The following is a 22077-nucleotide window of genomic DNA, read 5'->3' on the forward strand; positions in this document are numbered from 1 at the left end:
CCTGTAGGCCCCAAAATTGGTGCCCCTTTCGGTATTTCTTTATTCTTTAGGAGGGTAAAGTACAAAGAAGAGTCTTGGGAATCCTTTGACTGTATCCCACAAGAGACCGCCTGTTTTGGCCAAATTTCGGCAGCATAACAGCTGCGCGAAACTAATTCCCATGCTGGAATTCGCTTCTACTGGCGTATACCCTCTGTTTCCTGCCCAAAAACAGTAAATTCAGCACGCTGTATTTACTGGTTTTTGCCCTGTTTTCAGCCCCAAACAGTCCCCTAACTGTCCTCTGCCAGTGGGGCACGATTCCCAAAGGTTCTAGCGTCCGTATGGCTGAAAAACAGTAAAATTACAGCGCATACACAGGGCTGATTTTGCACCAGTATGGTGAGGTTATGACCCTCACCAGTGCACTTGGCGCATTTACAAGCATTTTCCCGTTTCGGGTTCGCTGCTTAAAAATATCCTGACCGGTTTCCCAGTTGACTTCGCGGCAGAGTTGTAAAATGTTCCCCTAGTCATACCGGAGGTAATGACGCGAACACATTTCACGGCCCAAAATAGCAGTTCCCTAAATTTTAGGAGATGCTTCCGTTGGGCTCCCACTGGTCTTCTGACCATCTATCCTCATTGGGACCGCATCCAAAAGTGCAATGTGGCCCAAATGTCGGATACTTTTTGTTGGTAGTCCCACCTTGACTTTACGCCTTAATTGGGTTCACTTCCTAGTATCCACCAACTTGCTAAGTGCGACGGGGGGACCTATATGATCTTGCTATGAGCCTAGACATCCTCTTACTATACGAATTCCAGTGCCAACCACTGCGGGTGAAACTACCGTTCACATTGGCCATACAATGTCCGATCGTTTGCTACTTCAAGAAGAGGGTCCCAAAAATAAAACAAAACCCCTTGGAAAGAAACCAACAACTAAAGTTAGCACTTGCCATGTCCTCGTGACATAGTTAACAGTTGCCACGTCCCCGTGACAGGCGTGAAATCGTCGACTACCTCTAGGTGCACGGCTAGCTGTGCCTCTTCCATGCGTGGTACCAATTGATGGCATCACCGGCAAGGTACATAGCTGGCGTCAAAACTTTGCTATTTCCTGTTTTCTTAGTTGTCGCAAAATAAGCATTAAATTGATGCAACCAAGAATGAATAACTGTAGCATCCATCTTACTGTCATACTTACTGAAAGTGAACTTTTCTGTGACTGGATGGTTGGAATCCGCGTCGTGGCTTGCGCCACTTGACGAACTCCCACGATCTTTGGGTGGTTCGGTCTTCGAGGCTAGGACTTGGGCAAGCAATTCTTGAGTGCGTAGCTCTCGTCGAGCTTCACGCTCGGCCTCCAAGGCCGCGGCTTGTGCAGCCGCTTCCTCCTTTCGTAGTTCTTTTCTTTCTTTTCTTGCGTCGCGTTCGCGTTCTAAAGCAATGCGGTTTTCTTCTTGTTGTGCGACCTTGGCTGCGTGGTCTGTGGCCATTCTTGCAATTCTGTCGTCGCGCTCACGATCCTGAGCAAAGCGTCCACGTTCCTGAGCAAGGCGATTTGTGTCTTGTCTATCCATCATGGCCATCATCTGGTTGACCATTGCCTCCATAGGGTTTGGTGCACTTGGTGGCGTAGATGGTGAAGGGGGAGGGTTGAAGAAATCATCTCCGGGTGGGGATGAGTCTTCGTCGCCTCTCTCATGCTCATCACTTGTATGCGAAGTATCCATTCCATTGCGGGTGACGACCATGCACTATGATCTTGGGGTCTTAAGCTTGCGAGGAACTTGGGTTCTTGAGGTTCTTGAGGTCCTTGATTCGTGAGAATCTTGGGTTCTTGAGGTTCTTGAGGGTCTTGGGTTCTTGGGGTTCTTGAGGTTTTCTGTCGCTTGCAAATTGCGTTGGAGAAGGATCTTCTCTTCACCCGAGTTCTACTCCTTTCTGCGGGCGCATCCCTTGACGGCCTTGTGCTCACACCAAGGTTGCTTTTTCCCACCTCTGGTCGATTGGCCGGCCGCGAAGTGCACGGTCCGCTCTCAATGAGTGAAAAGAGACACAAGGGGAGGTTGGACAAGCCCTTCTTTCTTGGGATTCCTGTCACTCTTCAACAAAACACGATTAGGAATCGCCACGCCCAAGTAAACTTGGGTTCGTGCGACCTCAACAAGCAAAAAAAATTCTTGTGGTTCTTTCCTTGAGTAATGTAGAACATTTCCAAAGCTCTGATACCAATGTTAGGTGCAGCGGAATGGATGTTGTATTTTCTCAAGATTAGTGATCTTTATTGCTCAAGATTCCTTTTAGTTCTTAGGGAAGGAGAGAGCCTTCCGTCTTTATGGAGAGTGCTATGATCACGAACAAAGTGAGTGGATATTGTGCGTGCAAGTGAATGAGATTGAGAGAAGGAGAGAAAAGAGATACGACACCCGAGAGGTTGTGAAACCCTCCTCCGAAGGCCCCATTCTCGTCGGCGAGAGTAGTCTACTTTGATTGCACAAAGGTGTACAATGCGTATGCAATGGGACTATGCCGATGACAACGACGACTTGATGGCTGAAATCTGAGATCTTCTAATTGCTGAATTTTGGGACTGTTTCGGTGGCTGAAAATGATTGTTTTGGCTGCGTTTTTATGGCTGAAAATGGGGGAACATCTGCAACCATCTTGGGGCTGATCTACTGCTCTCCATAGGGCTGAAAACGCTGTGGTCTGATGCGGTAAAGGCTGAGAATCAAAAACGCTGGCTGAATCTGTCCTTTGCCAAAAACGCTAGCTTGTTGGAGGTCCAAAAACGCCAATGGGCTGAAGTGTGAAAAACGCTAGCAAGGCTTGAATCTGCTGGCGACAATGGGAGCCTGCAGTCACTAGGGTGCTGGGTACTGCTGTGAGGCGGTGAATGCCAAGACAAGAAACGCTAGGGATACTTGAGTGTAGGCAAGGATGGAAAAGCCAAAAACGCCAGGGTACTGCTGAGAAGTTACCTGTTGAGCAGGAAGCTCTTGCTGCCTCTTCTGCTAGAAAGTGCTAACTTGGGGTTGCTTATATATTAACTTAGCAAAATTGCCCTACCTACTTTTGTTGGAAAGTCACTTAAAAATAATAAGTGAAAAATACCAAAAATAGGGAAATAGGCTAAATGCACTGGAAAATTCCCCTGATGGAATCTGATGGATTCTAGTGGGAATACTGATGATCATGCTGTGTGCAACCAGAGGATATGCATCTACACTAAGTGACTGAGCATGCACGGTCTACGAATAGACTCACAAAAGTGCCAGATCACTGCTAATCTAAACTGGTTGGACTGACTGAACCCTGCTGTGGTATAGCTTGTCCACGAACACATAGGGTTGGGATGTGTCACGTGAGAGAGAGAGAGAGAGAGAGAGAGAGAGAGAGAGAGAGAGAGAGAGAGAGAGAGTTGCAAAATGCTACCCCTAGTTGAATCCTAAGCCTAAGCCTAAGCCTAAGCCTCCCTTGCCCTATCCCCGCCACCCTTGCCGTGCTCGAGTCACACTGTTGCCTCCATTGCCCTCCTTGCCCTGCTCATGTTGTACTGTTGCACATGCTCGCCTCGTGCAACTACCCCCATCGCCATCCTCTGTTTTGCGCTACCTCGGCTTGTTCGTGCCTTGCTTGCGTGCCCTCCCTACCTGCCCTGCCTAACTTCCCCCCACCGTGCCCATCAGCCCTCGCACTACCCGTGTTTACCCCTCCTGTCGGTGCTCCGCCCGCTTACCTGTGCTTGCCCGAGCCTACCTTCCCACCCCTATCATGCCTGCCCGCCCCTCAAAGGGTAGTCACACCCTTGCCCTCCCCTTTCCTCGAGCTCACCCGCTCTCCTCACATTTTTTCCACTATCCATCTCTCACCGTTATCCCCTCTTTGGGTTTGAAAAGGGGCTTCAATTTCATCAGCGATTCTCTCTCAAGTACTATGGCACCTTCTATGGTTATTCCAAAAGATCTACAGCGCAAGATTGGTGATTGTATTGAAGTTCTGTCAAAGAGGGGTTGTTGGCCGCTTGGTGTGGTGTTCCTATGCTCGTGTCAACATCCTGGAGTGGGGCTCATGCATGCATAACTGGTTCGGATGAAGGCAAAGTGGAGGATATCATCTTACTCGACAGAGGTACTTTCATCGTTATTTTTCATCAAAGGAACTTGCTTCTAGGGTCATCAACTGCACTTCTCTCAGCTTTGGGGACAAATTGGTTTTTTGTACCTGTGGTACGAGGATTTTTCATTAGCTTCTTTTGAGGACATATGTCAAGTTCCGAAGTATCCATTAAAAATATATTCCTAGAGCTTCCTGCACACTTTTCGTTGCTAGACATGTTGAGGCAGATATTTTCTATCTTTGGCATACCATTCATGTGCTTAGTAGAGATCCAGACATCTATGCCTTCTATAAAGGTGGCTAGTGTCCCTTCTACAATTTTTCCAGATACCATCACTCTTGAGTGGAAAGGGGTGTGCACTCACAAAGGATTGTGGTAACAGGCATACCAAACTAGTGTCTTAGATGTCATGAGATGGGACACTTGTTGAGGAACTGCCTTGAAGTGAGTCAGCAAAAACAGAATGGTGAGAAGGAGACCACCCTCATGGCCTATGCAAAGTTCATCGTAGAGTGAGCAGCATCGGAGTGTTCTTCAGTAAACTATCTCTGTGTTTGTGTAACTCAATTGGATACAGGCCAACACATGTCTGGTCCTGATAGCTCATGACTTTTGAGAAGGGTCTGAAGCCTTCTCTGAATAGATAGTGGAAGTGACCCTGTATCTCGTAATACACTGTGCACTGACATATATAATGTGTCTCCGTCTCTGGCTTTGTATGACATATACAACATATCTTGCTAGCTGCTGGTATCCCTCTGAATCTACCAGTCTCAATCTCAAGCTGGTGTGAAGATGTCCGTATCTGACCAATGGCATACCGTAACCCATGAGATAGATGTGTATCCATATAGCTCGTTTGAATCACAAACCCATCCCTTTTGAGTTGGAAAAGATGTTCTCTATAGAAAGCCATTTTCGTGCCAACTCGTGTGTTGGCTCTATCCATGTCCTCTTGGTGTCCAACTTGGTCAGGTCCTAGGGAATGGGTCTATTAATCTCCAACTGTGAGAGAGACAACGATGATGCATCAAGGGAGTACTCGAAAGGATGCAAGCTGTCCATGCTGAAGCCATGTATGTGGAACCATGATGACATCTGTGCATACCAGCATGATGTGTCCCCCTATAAAGCTTATTGCGTGGAGGACTCAAGGGCCAATTTTGCATATCTGTCTCTGGTAGTATCTCATAAGCTGTGCATAAAGGAGACTGATCTAGTAAGCACCTCTATCTCCATAAGGGGGGCCGCTAACTCCGCTCTAATGATCTCGTGTGGCACGGAGGCCTTGGCTCTAAATCAGCCGAGAGATCATAGATACCAAGGGCCTCTCCATACCTCTCCACCCATCCTGACCCACAGAGGGTCCCCAAACCTGAACCCCATAGAGCATAGCTAAAGCTACCAAGGTATCAAAGAGCCAGAGCTTTGTTCGGGGTTCCTGGAACTGAACCTGTGAACACATCTTCTCCGATCCTCCCAAGGCCTCATACGCTCTGGTCAGTCGAGTCTCCGGTGCTCTCTTCATAGAAAACTTTGGCCCAATGAAGACTACCCCAAGATAAGTTTATGCATCCGTGTACTCCACAGTCTCTTGACCATAAGTGAATGTAGGTGCTGATCTCCTGATCCATTGCAGTGTGGTGTTAAACACCATAACCTTGGTTTTACCACACACAATCCACTATGCTCCACAAAACTATGTAATGCATCCAAGTGTCGCTGCATACCCTCTGGTGAGTCAGAGATCAACACAATATCGTCAGCATATAACAACGATGGAATCCATGTCCCTTCCAGCTTGGCACCTCTGCCACCATCTCTGTCAATGTAACGAGAAACCTTATCTATATACATACCAAATAGAGTAGGAGACAATAGACAGCCTTTTTTCACTCCAATAATGGTGTGCACTAAATTAGATATTTCTGGAGTGTGTACATGTCCCACCATTGATCTGTATAGAGCCATGATCCCCCAAATCAACTCAATGGGCACTCCCATCTCCTATAGCCTGTGCATCAATTTGGCTCTGGGCACCATGTCAAATGCTTTGCGGAAATCCACAAAGCTACAATAAATCCGTCTCCCATGTGCCCTACCCTCCTCAATGATGGCTATGAGAGTCAGAATATGGTCAAGAGTGGAGAAGCCTCTCCTAAAACCGGCATGTCGTGCTGCTCGTATGCCCTCATTCTCTACCCATCTGCTCAATTGCTGCTCAAGTATAGATGCATACAACCATGCCAATGTGTGTCCAATCATAATAGTACAGTAGTGTCCAGGCTCAGTAGGATCACCTGCCTTGAAGATGGGCACAATAATAGATAGTCTCCAAGTCTCAGGTAGACCCTTACACATGCCACGATTGAAGAGAACTGCAAGAACCTTTGCCAGCATAAGCATCTCCTCTGGAGTGTCATAGAAGACTGCCTTAGCATTGGCCTTTCAGGCATTGAAGTCCCCTAGGAGGACGATGTCACTATCCTTGGAAAACTCCCATATGTCATTGTCTAGGATTGAGAAAGGTGACTCTCCTTTAGGCCCAGCATAGACTCATGTATAGGGGGAAAGTAGCATATGGCAAGTGTCGGCCCTCAGCCTCACCCACATGTATCTAGCATGATCGTCTCTTCCATAGTTACCCGGAACGGGAAGGGGGAATGGTAACGGGCATGAAATGCCCTTCCCTGTTACGGATACTCGCGTTTGAAACACGGAACGAGGATTCGAAACACGATGTTGGAATGGGAACAGGGAACGGAGACCTTAAAATGGCCATTCCTTGTAACTATGGTCTCTTCGTACAATGTGTAGAAGTGGCCATAGCTCCTCTTTGAATAATAGTGCTACTCCTCCCGATCCTCTATTCCCATGCTCAGATTTTGTGTCAGTCTGGGCAAGCTGTCTCCCATCTATATCCTGTCACATGTGGCATCATTTGTCCTGGGGCTTGATGGCTCTCTAAAGAAGAATATAATGTCCTTGTCTCGAAAGCTATCCTCAAAGGCGCCCACATCCAACCGATAAGATCCATTACAATTCCACGATGCCATCTTCAGTATGGTCCCATAGGTCTCAGAGCGTCATGTAGAGCGTCGCTCTACAATCACCACCCGACCATCTCTGTACAGGGCAGTCTTTCCCTTCTCCCTTGCTATGTGTGTGTGTGTGTGTGTGTGTGTGTGTGTGTGTGTGTATATATATATATATATATATATATATATATATATATATATATATATATATATATATATGGATAGATAGATATATAGATAGATAGATAGGGTGGGGGGCAAATCTTTTTTTTTTTTTTGGCAGCAAATCAGTCTTGTTTCATGTGGCTGGAGACATACTGTGGCAATCTCAACCAAATATAATGTGTTCTCATGGGGTAGAGGAACTAGTGGGCAGTTGGGACATGGTGATGCTCTTGACAGGTAAGAGAAATCTCTTGTACACAATCAGAACATGTTTTTTGTCTCGCTTTAAAGATGCAGTATACTCATGGATAGGAACACTACGAACTACTTTTGTGATGTAAAAAAAGCTGCTTGGTCTGGGTCTTTGAATGTAATCTTGTCTCACTTTAAAGATGCAGTATACTCATGGATAGAAACACTAGGAACTACTCTTGTGATGTTAAAAAGGCTGCTTGGTCTGGGGTCTTTGAATGTAATCTTGTCTAGGGGTGGTAATTTGTTTTGTGCCCTGCATTTTAAATTGTGTAATTGATGAAAAATGTTCATATGTAAGCTAAAGATGAGTGTTTCAAGCATAGTATTCCCTTGGTACCTTCCCTTGGTATTCAGAGTGGAGGACAACTGTATTCCTCCCATTACTCTTACCGTCTTAGGTATGGCTCTGTAGGAGATCTTCATCTACCTTAGTGTATCACATAGAGATTTCCTGGAGTAGATGCAAATGATTTTTGAGTTGTGGTGTAGGGGCCAGTCCCATGGCTACTATGAGCTGCTATAAGATGGTCGTAGCAGATAATTGTGATCATTTTTAGTATTTAGCACGGGACTGCACGGTTTCTCTACACTGCCAGAAATGAAAGAGCTTTCGGCAGATTTGTGTGGACTTCACACAGCCAGTGGCTTCTGCACTACTCTTGATAATTAATTGATCCTATTACTGATGTATCTTGTGTTTGTATGGGTGTTTTATCCCTATAATTATTTTGTACATTTTTCAGAGTTTTTGCCATATTTCTTGTATATTTGCCTACTGCCAAATGTTATGCGATGCAAAAGGTACAAGCCCTACCTTGTGTGTGTGTGTGTGTGTGTGTGTGTGTGTGTGTGAGAGAGAGAGAGAGAGAGAGAGAGAGAGAGAGAGAGAGAGAGAGAGAGAGAGAGAGAGAGAGAGAGAGATTTTATTATCATATTCGGAGGTCAAATATGACCTACGGGACCAAAGTCACATGTGATGTAGTATGTGTGCGGTTGATGAGGGATTCTCGATGCTCCAAAATTGTGGTGATGAGAGTTGCAATGGAGAGCCCACACTGGTTGGGAGAGGAACTTGTGTAGGTTTGTAAGCCATGGTAAAAAATGTGAGGGAAGCAATTCGGATATGTGACCGAAAGCTGAGCACTCTAGTAGTGTGGTACTCAGGCTCTCGAACTTGCAACGAGCATAACGTGCACAATCGATTTGGCTCTTCTCCATTGCCCCAACGTCCTGTCTCGCATTGAAGGGAGTGGGAGCTTAAGCCGAATGGCTGTGATAGTGCGGATCGCTAATAAGGGGATAGGCTCAAGCATGTAAGGGTGAGTACGGTTTCCTCTTACAACGAAGAACATGGTTTTGTAGTCGGGTGCAGTATGGGTGGTGTAATGTATCCCATCTCCCAAATCACTTCTTTATGTGCTGCATCCATCTCGTGGTCAAGATCTTTCTTTTATGCGTCTTTTGAAATTTTTTGCTTGCTTCCCATGGAATTGTAGGAAGTCGATGTGAGGGGTTTTGACACATCTTTATCATGTACTCCACAAACCTTTCCATGCCCATAACCTCAATTGGAAGAGATCTTGACTCAAGAAGTAGGAGCATATATGGTGTTTGTGTCTTAACTTGGAGAAAGTCTGTAAGAAAACGCTTTGGACATTTCCAAGTAGACTATTAGATGCTCCCGCCCCACACTTCAACTCCATAAAGTCACCAATGTGTCAAAAGGTACTTCTTGAGAACCCAACATTTGATGTTTCCCGCATTACACATGTTCTCAAATGCATAGCTTGCTCTCTTCCCGGCTTCCAAATGACGCATAGCGTATTCATGCCACCTATGATTGGCCAAAACCTCAAGGCCAAGGTACTTGAAGCTCTCAACAACTTCAAGTGTTTCATTGTTGTACACAATGCATGGCTTCTCCTTATGGTTTGTTTTCACAAGCTTAACCTTTGTTTTGGATTTATCCACAATCAGCTCATTATGCAAGCAAAAGTTCTCAAGGACAATCATAAGCTGTTGTGCATCCTCTAAAGTGTGTGCTAGAAGCACTACATCATCCACATACAACAAAAGCATGATTACCGCATTGCAAATAGTGACCTCTTTAATACCTTCTTGCATAAAGTCAAGTACCGTTTGCTCCAATTGATTGATGCATAGACCAAGGATATATGGTGACATCGGACATCCTTGTTTAACCCCAATAGTATTTGCAAAAATTTTCGAAATTCCTCTTCCCATGCGCAATTGACACATCACCTTCTCATAGATTCGAGAAACCGCAAGCATAAACTCACTTGGAAATTTGAGTTCTTCTATCCTTCACAAATTGTTACGTGGAATCATATCAAAGGCTTTCTTAAAGTCCACGAAGCAACAATACATTCTCTTCCCTTTTAACCGACTTTCCTCCAAGAGAACACGAAGAGTGGCAAGATGATCAATGGTGCTATGAAAACTTGCTTGTCCTTTTGCAAACTTGCCATTCTCTTCAGCCCAATCACTCAATTATCTCCATTCTGCACCCAAACAACTTTGTCATAAGAGACCCAATCATTATAGTGCAGTAGTTATTTACATTCTTTACATCCCCTTCTTCATACAAAGGTTTGACCCAATTAGTGCTCCAATCATAAGGGATTCTATGTTGAAGTGCAAGGTCAAACTATCACACATCCAGTCACGTGTAAAATCTCCCGTCCATTTAATCATTTCCGGCTTGATACCTTGGAGATCTCCCGCTTTGCGAGTGATATTTGAATACCCTTACCTGATGGTATCCACTCTTGAGATCGATCTTACTGAAAACCTTTGTCCCATTGAGCCTATCAAGGATATACTCAATGCTAGGCATCGGAAACTTGTTCTTGACGGTCATCTTGTTCAATGCCTTGTAATCAACACACAAACGAGACGAATTATCCTTCTTGCGAACAAACTAAATAGGAGCAGCAAAAGGACTTACACTAAGACGTATGAATCCTCTAGCTCACCAACTCCATGAGTTGCCGTTCTAACTCTTCTTCCTGTATCTTGTTCAAATGGTAGGGAGCCTTACTGATAGGCTGTGCCCCCTCCGCAAGCTCGATGCGATGGTCTTCCGACCGCTCGAGTGAGAGACGAGGTGGAAGATCATCGTGCAAAAAGAGATGCTTAAACTTGGTAAACAAAGCTGAATACCTGTTTGGAGCCTGAACTAGAGCAGCATAGATGAATGTTGCTTGTGCTCCTCGTCGTAATTCACGCTTTACCTGCACATGAGAAATGAGAGGCAAAAATTGTAGACCCTCCACAGCACGAATGATCATGGGAGAGTCACTCTTGGCATTTAATGTGAGTGTTGTTCCCAAATCAATGAGAGGGTTATGCTCACGAGACCATCTAATGCCCAAAAGTATATCACATCCTGAGAGAGGAGACACGACAAATTTTCTACGGAAAGCAGCTTGTTGAACTGTAAACAACACATGAATGCACTCTTGCGTGATGAGAGAGTCCATACCGAGAGCGAAGCCAGACACCTCGAGAGGAGATGTCGCACTCACCTCTAGGCGGGCTTTCTCGACAAGAGAGGCACTAATCACATCATGCATACTGCCTGGATCAAACAATATGACAAAACGCTGACCCTTTACATGACCATAACACTTCATGAGAGACTTATCAATGTGTGTGTCAGAGACATGAGAAGATTCAATTTGGTTCATTAAAGTGCTTGTGGTTGTTGTGGGTGCCTTAGGTTCTTTAGGTGGGGCTGTCTTAGGATAAGCCTTCTTATGTGACTCTTGACGTGACATTGAAAACATCTACCTTCCTTAGCATAAATCACCTGCTCTTTAGCCGCTATGTATCCTCCTACAATTCCTTGTGTGGCTCTTTCATCCGGGGCTAGCTTAGGTTTTGCAAGTGCTTTAGCTTTACCCTTAGATTCATTTTGAGAGTTCTTTTCCAAAGGATTAGAGGAAGATGGGCTAGAAGAGTTACCATTCTTACCGTTCTTAGCATTCTGCGGGTTCTAAGAAGTTTGAGAAGTTCCTTGAGAAGTCTTGTTCTCCTTATGCTTTTTCCCTTATTGTGCTTCTGAGCTTCATCTCCTGTGCGAGAGCAATCGCTACTGGCTTCTTGAGATCGATTGGATCAAGTACCTCAACATCAAACTTGATATACTCGTCCAATCCATAAAGGAAGGCCTCTTTGCGCTCCGCATCCGATTTGCGTAATTGAGTGCCGAGCTGCAAAACATGATTAGAGAAAGACATAACTGGCATACCATTTTGCTTGAGACTGCGCCAATCATCTTTCAATCGTGCGAGGTACTGGGGTGGCATAAACCGCGCCTTGAGCTTGTCTTGGAAGTCGGCCCAATTGAAAGAAAGGGGCTCGCCTTCCTCGGCTTCCTCTATGTGCGCGGTCAACTATGTCTCTTGCCATGCGTGGTACCAATTAATGGCATAGCTGTTGTCAAAACCTTGCTATTTCCTGTCTTCTTAGTTGTCGCAAAATAAGCATTAAATTGATGCAACCAAGAATGAATAATCGTAGCATCCATCTTACCATCATACTTACTGAATGTCAACTTCTCGGTGACGGGGTTGTTGGAGTCCGAATCTCGGCTTGCGCCACTTGATGAACCACCAACTTCTTTGGTCGGCTCGGGTTTCGAGGTGAGAACCTGTCGGACCAATTCTTGCATGCATTGGTCTCTTTGTACCTCACGCTCAACCTCCAAGGCCGCTACTCACGCTCCATAGTAGCCTTTCTTTCTTTGGACGCCAAGCGAGCTTGCTCCAAGTCGGCCTTTCTTGCTGCTTTTCTTTCTTTCCGTTCCTCGTCTGCCAAGCGCTCTTGTTCACGCTCGCGATCCTGTCTTTCTTGGCGTTCACGCTCCAAGGTAATGCGCTGCGCTTTTTGTTGAGCCATCACAACGCGATTTGCTTCTTCTTGTTGTGCCATCATGTCCATCATAGAGTTGACCAAGCCTCCATAGGATTTGGTACAATCCGTGGCGTAGATGGGGAAGGAGGAGGGTCCGAAAAACCTCCTCGGTGGTGGGATTCTTCTTCGCTACTCTCATGCCTATCACCTCCATGCGAAGTATCCATTCCACTTTGGGTGATGACCATACACTGAAGTCGTGTGTTCTTAAGTTCACGAGGAACTTGGGTTCTTGTGGGTGTTCTTGAGTTCTTGAGGTTCTTCTTTAGCTTGCAATCTGTGTTAGAGAAGGATCTTCTCTTTACCCGAGTTCTGCTCTTTTCCGCGGACGCACCCCTTGGCGGCCTTGCGCTCACACCAAGGTTGCTTTTTCCCACCTCACGTCGATTGGCCGGCCGCCAAGTGCACGGTCCGCTCTCAATGAGTGAAAAGAGGCACAAGGGGAGGCTGGACAAGCCCTTCTTTCTTGGGTTTCCTGTCGCTCTTCAAAAACACGATGAGGAATCGACACGCCCAAGAGAACTTGGGTTACGTGCGACCGCAACAAGCCAAAAAAAAATAAATTCTATGGTTCTCATGGTTCTTTCCTTGAGTGATACAGAACACTGCCAAAGCTCTGATACCAATGTAAGGTGTAGCGGAAGTGAATGTTGAACTTTGCTCAGGATGAGTGCTCCGAATTGTGCTCAAGGTTCCTTTTTACTTATGGAAGGGAGAGCCTTCGGTTCGTTTAATGAGAGAGTGCAAGTGATCACAAACAAAGTGGATAAACACTGTGAATGAAGGTGCTGAGACTAAGAGATAGAGAGAGAAGAATACGACACCAAAAAGTTGTCAAACCCTCCTCGAAGGGCCCCTCTCTTGATGGCGAGAGAAGTCTATGCTATTGATTGCACAAATATGGTACAAGATGCTGATGCAAACTGGTGAGGCTATGATGCAATGTGTAGAGACGACGACTGGCTGAATTAGCTCTTTTCGGGCCTTTCTTTCTCTGCTGAATTTGTTGATATTATTCGCTGAGTTGCTGCTGAAAAACGCTAATTGCAGGGCCTTTAAAACGCTGAATGGCTGGTTATGAAAACGCTGTTTTCTGCTGTCCTAAAGCATCGGTCTGCTGATTATGAAAACGCTGATCTGCTGTACTTGGAAACGTTGGTTTGATGGCTTTAGAAACGCTGGAGTTTAGGGCTGAAAACGCTGATGGTTTAGGGCTGAAAATGCCAGGGCTTAAGGGGGTGGTTCTTGCTTGAGAGAGAGAGAGAGAGAGAGAGAGAGAGAGAGAGAGAGAGAGAGAGAGAGAGAGATGCCTGCTGCAAATCACCTACCTGTGCACTTTCTACTCTTGTGCCAGATTGCACTCTCGCTAGGTTTTCTTTTATACTGCCTTGCTCATTTGCCCTACCTAGTTCCCAACAAAAGTCACTTAAATATAATAAGTGAAAAATGGCTAAAATAGGGAAAATAAGTTTAATGCATTGGAAAATGATCCTGATGGATTTTGATGGTAATGCTGATGATCATGTTGTGTGCAACCAGAGGATATGCATCTACTCTAAGTGCTTGGGCATGCAGGGTCTGCAAACAGACTCACAAAAGTGCCAGAACACTTCCTAAGCTAGAGTGACTGGATTGAACTGAACCCTTGTCATGAAGTGGCTTGTCCACGTACACATAGGGTTAGATGTATCACGTGACAAGGATCCAAAAGATGCTAGAAGGTCTAAAAGTATCAAGAAGATTCTAGAAGTAGCTAGAATGATCAAGAGGCCCGAGGGTTCTAGAAGATTCTAACCTCCTCAAGAAGAACCTCGAAAGTTCCAACCTCCTCAAGCACTAGTATAAATAGGAGTCTTGGACTACAAGCCCCTTAGTCTTGCCAACACCAGTTGCGAGGCTCCTATGAGGTAAGCCCTCTACTAGTTTTTGTCTTATGTTCAAGTCTTGTCCTTGCAATCAAGCCTTGTCTTGTACTCGAGTCATGTAATGCAAGTCTTGTATCAAGTCCTCTTAATCAATTATTTAGTCTTGTAATCCAGATTAAGTTTCTGTATCAAGTATCAATTAGTCTTGTAATCTTTATAATCAAGTCCCAAGCTCTTGTACATTGTGAGCGCCTCTTCCCTCGCTCCCTTCTAGCTTGAGACGTGCTCATAACAATTTGGCATGCTTGAGAGTCGGTCTTCTCGAGTCTCCTACAAGAAAGCACTAGAAGCTTCCAGAAGTTTCTAGAGCCTTCTAGAAGAATGGTGTGGAAGATTCTAGAAGTGCGAGAAGGTTCTAAAAGATGGCTTGCATCATCACTTATATCGTTGCATACATCATCGCTTATGTCATCGCCCACATCATCACTTATGTCATTGCCTGCATCATCGCTTATGTCATCGTCTGCATCGTCAATAGAAGGCTTTAGAAGAATCTAAAAGGATCCAAAAGATTCTAGAAGGTTCTAAAAGTATCAAGAAGATTCTAGAAGTAGCTAGAATGATCAAGAGGATTCTAGAAGATTCTAACCTCCTCAAGAAGAACCTAGAAAGTTCCAACCTCCTAAAATAACCTTCTCAAGCACTACTGTAAATAGGGGTCTGGATCAAATCAAAAGAATGGTGTGGAAGATTCTAGAAGATTGAGAAAAGTGCTAGAAGGTTCTAAAAGATGGCTTGCGTCATCACTTATGTCATTGCGTACATCATCGCTTATGTCATCACCCACGTCATCAGTTACATCATCGCCACATCATCGCCTATGTCATTGTTTGCATCGTCACTAGAAGGCTCTAGAAGAATCTAGAAGGATCCAAAAGATGCTAGAAGGTTCTAAAAGTATCAAGAAGATTCTAGAAGTAGCTAGAACGATTAAGAGGCCCGATGGTTCTAGAAGATTCTAACCTCCTCAAGAAGAACCTAGAAAGTTCCAACCTCCTTAAGCACTAGTATAAATAGGAGTCTTGGACTACAAGCCCCTTAGTCTTGCCAACACCAGTTGTGGGGCTCCTTTGAGGTAAGTCCTCTTCTAGTTCTTGTCTTATGTTCAAGTCTTGTCCTTACGCTCCCTTCTTGCTCGAGACGCGCTCATAACAGTTTGGCATGCTTGAGAGTAAGTCTTCTCGAGTCTCCTACAAGAAAGCACTAGAAGCTTCCAAAAGTTTCTAGAGCCTTCTAGAAGAATGGTGTGGAAGATTCTAGAAGATTGAGAAAAGTGCTAGAAGGTTCTAAAAGATGGCTTGCATCATCACTTATGTCATTGCGTACATCATCGCTTATGTCATCGCCTACATCATCACTTATGTCATCGCTTGTATCATTGCCTATGTCATCGTTTGCATTGTTACTAGAATCTCTAAAAGAATCTAGAAGGATCCAAAAGATTCTAGAAGGTTTTAAAAGTATCAAGAAGATTCTAGAAGTAGCTAGAACGATCAAGAGGGTTTTAGAAGATTCTAACCTCCTCAAGAAGAAAGTTATAACCTCCTAAAGTAACCTCTTCAAGCACTAGTATAAATAGGAGTCTTGGGCTACAAGCCCCTTAGTCTTGCTAACACCAGTTGTGAGGCTCCTATGAGGTAAGTCCTCTTCTACTTCTTGTCTTATGTTTAAGTCTTGTCCTTGCAATCGAGCCTTGTCTTGTACTTGAGTCATGTAAGCCAGGTCTTGTATCAAGTCCTCTTAATCAAGTATTCAGTCTTTTAATCCAAATTAAGTTCCTATATCAAGTATCGATTAGTCTTGTAATCTTTATAATCAAGTCCCAAGCTCTTGTGCATTGTGAGTGCCTCTTTCCTCGCTCCCTTCTAGCTCGAGATGCGCTCATAACACCAAGTACGATTTGGCAAGGTTTGAAAGCAATGGGAAAAATGAGTTTATGCTTGTTATAGTGACTTTGGAAGCCTTGGAGGGGCAAGTCGAGCAAATGATGCCACGTGGCAGGGCCGCTTAATCCCACATGCAGGCTTGGGCAGCAGGAATGCGGACTACATATAGTGGAGGGGTAGCGCCCCTTGGAGTATCACAATGGCGTGGGTCTCTTGTGAGCCAGGCTATGGTGGATGGCGGTGGTAGCTATGGCTGTGCGTGGGTGGACCTGCGGCGTTGTGGTGTGGTTGTTGACGGCCGACAGTCAGTTGATGAAATGGCAGTGCTCCCATGGGGACCATTCCCGTGAGCCCTTAAGGGCCAAATATTTTTGAAGGTAAAAGGGAGAGCATTGACGACGCCGTCGGGGCTCCTCCCATTAAGGAGATGTGCATGCGTACCTTGGTGATCAACATAGTCCGATGATAGTAGTAGTGGTTCATGCAAAAAGAGCCAAAAATAGAGGCAGGGTTGGACCCCAAATAGCAAGAGCTCGCACATGCCCATATAGGGCAAAATTTTGGAGTTTGGGACTTCTTTTTTGTGCAATCAGAGAGGAGGTTTTGGAGAGCTCTTGACGTAATTGAAAGGAGAAGAACGCCACAGAGAGCGGAGTTTTGCAGAGTTCATGAGGGCAATTGAAGAGAAGAGAGCCAACTACACTAAAGGAGAGCAAGACAGAAGGAAAGCAGAGGGGAACAGAGAGTGCGATCACGCTCTCTACGATCGTTGGCATTCGTTACCGTCATCAGCACTCTTTCTTGTGTAATCCAAGTCATGGCGCCGTTAACGGCCCGCTTAGTCTTCGTAAGGAGCTTAAACTCCTTAATCCTTATGTAATCCAAGTGATGGTGCCTTTAACGGCCCACTTTAGTTCTTGATCAAGTTGTACTCAAGGTTTATTTATGATTATGGTGATTGTCGGAGCTACTTGTGTCTGCTATTTTCTCTCTCTCACATCTCTCACAGCCAGAGGCCCCGCGCCTTCCTGGGTCACCTTTCGAACACATATCCCCGGACATTCTATATAAGGATGTTGCATACTAATCCCATCTTATAGATGGGCATGGCTCAGAAGGATATGGAAGGGGTGTCTGTCCAAAGACCGTATATAAGGATGTTGCGTACTGACCCCATACATCGGGGGAAGTAATCACTGGGGAGGGGAGTGCACATGAAGGAGACGTCATGCCTCTCCTAAGTCTCTGCTCAAGAACAACTAGTATAAGTCTCGCTCCATCTGAGCTAGGAATGCTCGCTTCTTTCGTTGCACAAGGATGTTGCATACTGACCCCATACATGGGGGGAAGTAATCACTGGGGAGGGGAGTGCACATGAAGGAGACGTCATGCCTCTCCTAAGGCTCAAGAACAACTAGTATAAGTCTCTCTCCATCTGAGCTAGGAACGCTCACTTCTTCTGTTGCACAAGGCGTCGGAAGGCTATCCGAGACTGTTTGTGATTGATGACCTCTGGGAGAAGATCCCTTTGAAGCTGTGCTCTCGTCTCTCTACATTCTTCATCATACCAACTGTTCTGAGGCATGCTCCAAGGAAGGCGTCTGATCAGGCTGAGTGTTTGGGTATGCGTCTGCTGTTGCATCATGCAATGTCTCAGTCAGTAAAGTGGTGAGCTCCTCCATTGAAAGTCCTGGCCTGGCTGCTGTACATAGACGACCATAGATCTCCTCTATATAGACAGGGTTAGTATGTGGTGTAAATGTATAGCAGATATGTGTCCTCCTTTCTGACACTCCAGCTGTACTGTACTGAAAGGAGATCGAAAGTGTTAAAAGAGCATGATCCACTGCTGCACCCACTGTTCGTCCTACTGGGAAATCCTAAATGCAGGGGATGAAGCTCGGCCGTGCCATGACATAGTCCACTGTGCTGGCCCCATGCCTATGTGGGAAGCAAGTAAACCCAGCTGCTGTGGGAAATTGCTGTAGGCCCTTAAGTATGGCCAATCCATGTGAGGCCCCCATTTCCATCAAATATCTCCCGTACTCAGTGTGCTCCTCGTCGTATGAGCGTTTGTCAAGCCCCATACCAATGGTATCCAGCTCTCTCAGTATTCCATCTGGGTTATCATAAAAAATTGTCTGATGATTTCTCGTGCGGGCATTAATGTCCCCCAAGAGAATGATGCCACCATTTCTGGAAAACTCCCATATGTCGTCATCCAATGCAGAAAAAGGGAACTGTCCTCTAGGTGTGGCATACACTGACGTGCTGGGGGCAAAGTAATATATAGCGATGTACAAGAATTTGCCTATATCAGCTCTCAATCTCACCCACATGTATCTGGTCTGATCACCTCTCCAAACAATGTGCACAAGCGGCTGTAACTCCTCTCTGAATAGGACTTCTACTCCCTTTGGCCCTCTGCCCCTGTTCTCTGATCTCGTCTCTGCTCGACAAGCTGTCTCCCACCTATATCTAGTCTAGTCACATGTGGCATAAGCTGTTCCGGTGCCTGGTGTGTCTCGGAGTAAAGGACGATGTCTCTCCCCCTAAAACTGTTCTCAAATGCCTATACATCTAGACGAAGTGATCCATCACATTTCCATGCTGCCATCTTTAGTGTGGTCCCATAGGTCTCACACCGTCATGCGAAGCGTCGCTCCAATATCACCACCCTTTTCCCTTGCCACTCTAATATCCGGCATTGAGAGAGAGAGAGAGAGAGAGAGAGAGAGAGAGAGAGAGAGAGAGAGAGAGAGAGAGAGAGAGAGTAACCTCTTTTAGAGGCTGAAGTCAGCCTATGAGACAAAACGATATATGTGTGTCCTCTAGTTATCCCAGAAAAGTAAAAAGTGCTGAAAAATATACATGCTACAAATTAGAAGTCTGACATAGGGTTATGCATATATGTTCATGAGGGATGAGTGAGATGGAGCATATAATACACCAAATATCATGAATGTATTAAGGTATGTCGAATTCACCTTACAACTATGGTTGGTTCTCCTTGCATTCATTATCATTCTACAACAATTTTTGGAGAAAGGGAGGGATTTTGAAATGTTTTATCTTTCATAGCAGGAGTTTACCCAAGATGATGGACTCTTTGAGTGCAGATGGGGAAGCATGTGCAATGGTTGAAAGCTCAACTCCCGTGGCAAATGCAGGTTGGATAGAGACTTAATGCATGAAATCATGCTAATTAGGCTGTGAATGCATAGGTTGTAATGGCAGTCAAGAAGCTCCTTTGATTGCTTTGATAAGCTTTTGGTTTCATATTTTGTTTTTGGGTTGCTTTCTTTGCAGTTGCTGCAAATTGGATCTCACCCTCCGAGCGATATGCAGTCGTTCCAGATGAAACTGTAAGAACGCTTGCCAGTCGTCTTCACCAAACAGCCAGTGTATGTTTTGTTGTCTTTTCAACTGGTTGTGCATGTAATCTCCCAGGATGGATGCCCCTAATCCATGGCCAGACGAAAGCTATATGTGTTTGTGCTTGCCCTCACTGAGACAATATCCCCTTGTTTTGTAAACGAACAAGAATGACCTTACCTCTTTCTTCTGCTCTGGGTCCTTAATGTTATGCAACCTGATACTGTGGAACAAGCCCTTCAGTATTGATTTGGGTAGAAGGATAAGCCTCATCCTCCCTGGCACTCTGGGAAGGAATTTGTGCTGACTTTGCAATAGCACGCACGAGAACGGACGTGTTTATTCAATGTTTCTCAGGCAATAACGGCACGGCTGGACTAATTTGTGAGTAAGACCAAAAAAGAGAAGTCCCACGGATTAAGTTTCCATCTATAAGTTTTCTGCCTTGCAGCATGGCCCTGCCGCAAGAGGAGGTCAGTATCGCCATGTCCTTAAGTTGACCAAAACAGTGGTTCTTAAAATAGCCTCAAATTCATCCGATGCGAAAATGAGTTCAATGCTCAAGCTCGACCTTCATGTCAAAAGTTGGTCCTCTGACACTTCGCTTATTGATGTTGGTGGAATCTCTAAAATATTGGGGAGGATGCTTGTTGATCTGGGAGGCACGCATCTACTCCTGTGCACTGAAATGGATAGTTTGTTTGATTGTAATCTTATCTGCGTGCTCGCCTCTTATATCGCTGATGCTTGGCTAGATACTATCTGTGTCTTTTAATGTTGCCCGTGAAAGGTTTCAATCCGCATGAACGAACTTATGCAGGTTGGCAGCCAGGGGTCACGTCCACTGGACGGCACGAGGGAAGATGCCAGTGTTCCAGATAGCGAACCTAAGCGTTTGAGGACTGAGTAGATCATACTGTACAATTTTGTTCACCCTCTAGACGGATACGGAAGGTCTACGGCAGTTTGCAAGGGCAAGGTAACCTGTTAGAGGTTTTACCAAGATTGTTCCGGTCTTCATACTGTGCTTTGTAATGTGATAAATCTGTACAGAAAAAGTCCTCATTTTTATGAAATCTACAGAGAAAACCACTTTGAAGTAATTGTTCAGACTCTGGGCCATTGCGCCGATGCTTAATGTAAAAGCCAATTGCGATGGTTCTGCAAGTCTAAAAAATTAGGAAGAAATGGCAGCTGCTTTTCGCTGGCTGGTCATAATACTTGGGGACTCCATCATCATGTCGTCATTTATTCAAAGCCAACCATTTTGTGATGGTTTTAGGCATGATCCTCTCTTGGTAGCTGCTCTGACCAGCTTGTGCTTGGTGTTTATCCTCGGCTCCATTTTTTGTCACTTAGATGTGCTGATTCCCCTGTGTTTGTAACTGTATTTAAAGATTAGTTCCTTATTATCTTTCTTACTACTGTGGAGTTGAGTATTTTTGTTTGTGATTTAAGCTATCATTGTGCACCTCAAATCTTCCAGTGTGATCAATTTCAAGGGCATTGAATTATATGGCAAGAGTGTTAGAAACTATACGCACCCGCTCAAATAGTACCCCATTCTTACTTAATGTTGGAACATTTCAAAAGTTATGTAGGATTATGAAGGTTCTAGCATTGATGGAAGACCAAGAAGGTAGATGCCAGCTTGTGTCCCCTGCTCTTATCCTGGTTGACCGATTCTGACCTTATCACAAAGAATACAACCATAGCAGGTGCTCGGGAAATGTCGTGCTGCTGAAGAGGGTCTCATTCAGAGTAGTATTTTGGCTACTGTGTGCTCTAGGGTTTTAATTTTGTTGCGATAAACAAAATGCCATTTTCTCTGATGTGGTGTCAATAGGTGTTTCGTAGCAAGCCACGTTTACGTAGTGTTGGTGAGTCATTTGTAGACATGTGTGGTGTCAATAGGTGTTTCGTAGCAAGCCACGTTTATGCAGTGTTGGTGAGTCATTTGTAGACATGTGAATTCATGTGAGGGCTATGGGAGCCTAACGTGTTTTTAGACGTCGTAATTCTGAAACTGTCAGCTACTCCAAGCTGAACTGGTGTGACTGTCTTGGAGAAAAATAAAGCTATGATGGGATGACACAAGTGACAAAATCTCTTATAGAAGGTTGTTTTCTAAGTTCATTGTGCAAGGAAGTAACAGCTTCCAGGAAAAGATTTATCTAGATGAGTGTTTCATCGTCGTCATTTTTTTTGGCTACCATCATTTTGTGTAGATGTAGTGCCTCGTGTTTTGAAGTACATGACCTCCTGGAAGGAAGATTGACAAGCTGATTGGAAAATGTGGAGTTCGCATCTTTGGGTTGTTCCACATTGATTTTTACTCCCATGATCATATCACGGGGTATGATGCCCTCAAGAAGCTTGAAATCAGG

General features: G+C 45.0%; 1 protein-coding gene across 2 annotated transcripts in view; it reads left to right on the forward strand.

The window, feature by feature from the left end:
• Positions 1-21114, forward strand: part of UVR8 (Regulator of chromosome condensation (RCC1) family protein) — a 72083-nt gene extending 50969 nt beyond the window's left edge. Inside the window, exons 9-12 of one of the 2 annotated variants that reach the window (XM_086509040.1) lie at positions 7430-7548; positions 19400-19485; positions 19625-19680; positions 20511-21114. In XM_086509040.1, coding sequence (XP_086365166.1) covers positions 7430-7548; positions 19400-19485; positions 19625-19680; positions 20511-20600 — 351 coding nt within the window. In that variant the 3' untranslated portion in view covers positions 20601-21114. Of the gene's footprint in view, positions 1-7429; positions 7549-19399; positions 19486-19624; positions 19720-20510 lie in introns of both variants that reach the window. The other variant, XM_086509039.1, reaches the window with a different exon arrangement.
• Positions 21115-22077: the final 963 nt, after the last annotated feature.

This window comes from Adiantum capillus-veneris, chromosome 3 (genome assembly GCF_014529385.1).
Source record: "Adiantum capillus-veneris isolate H3 chromosome 3, ASM1452938v2, whole genome shotgun sequence".
NCBI classification, from domain to species: Eukaryota; Viridiplantae; Streptophyta; class Polypodiopsida; order Polypodiales; family Pteridaceae; genus Adiantum; species Adiantum capillus-veneris.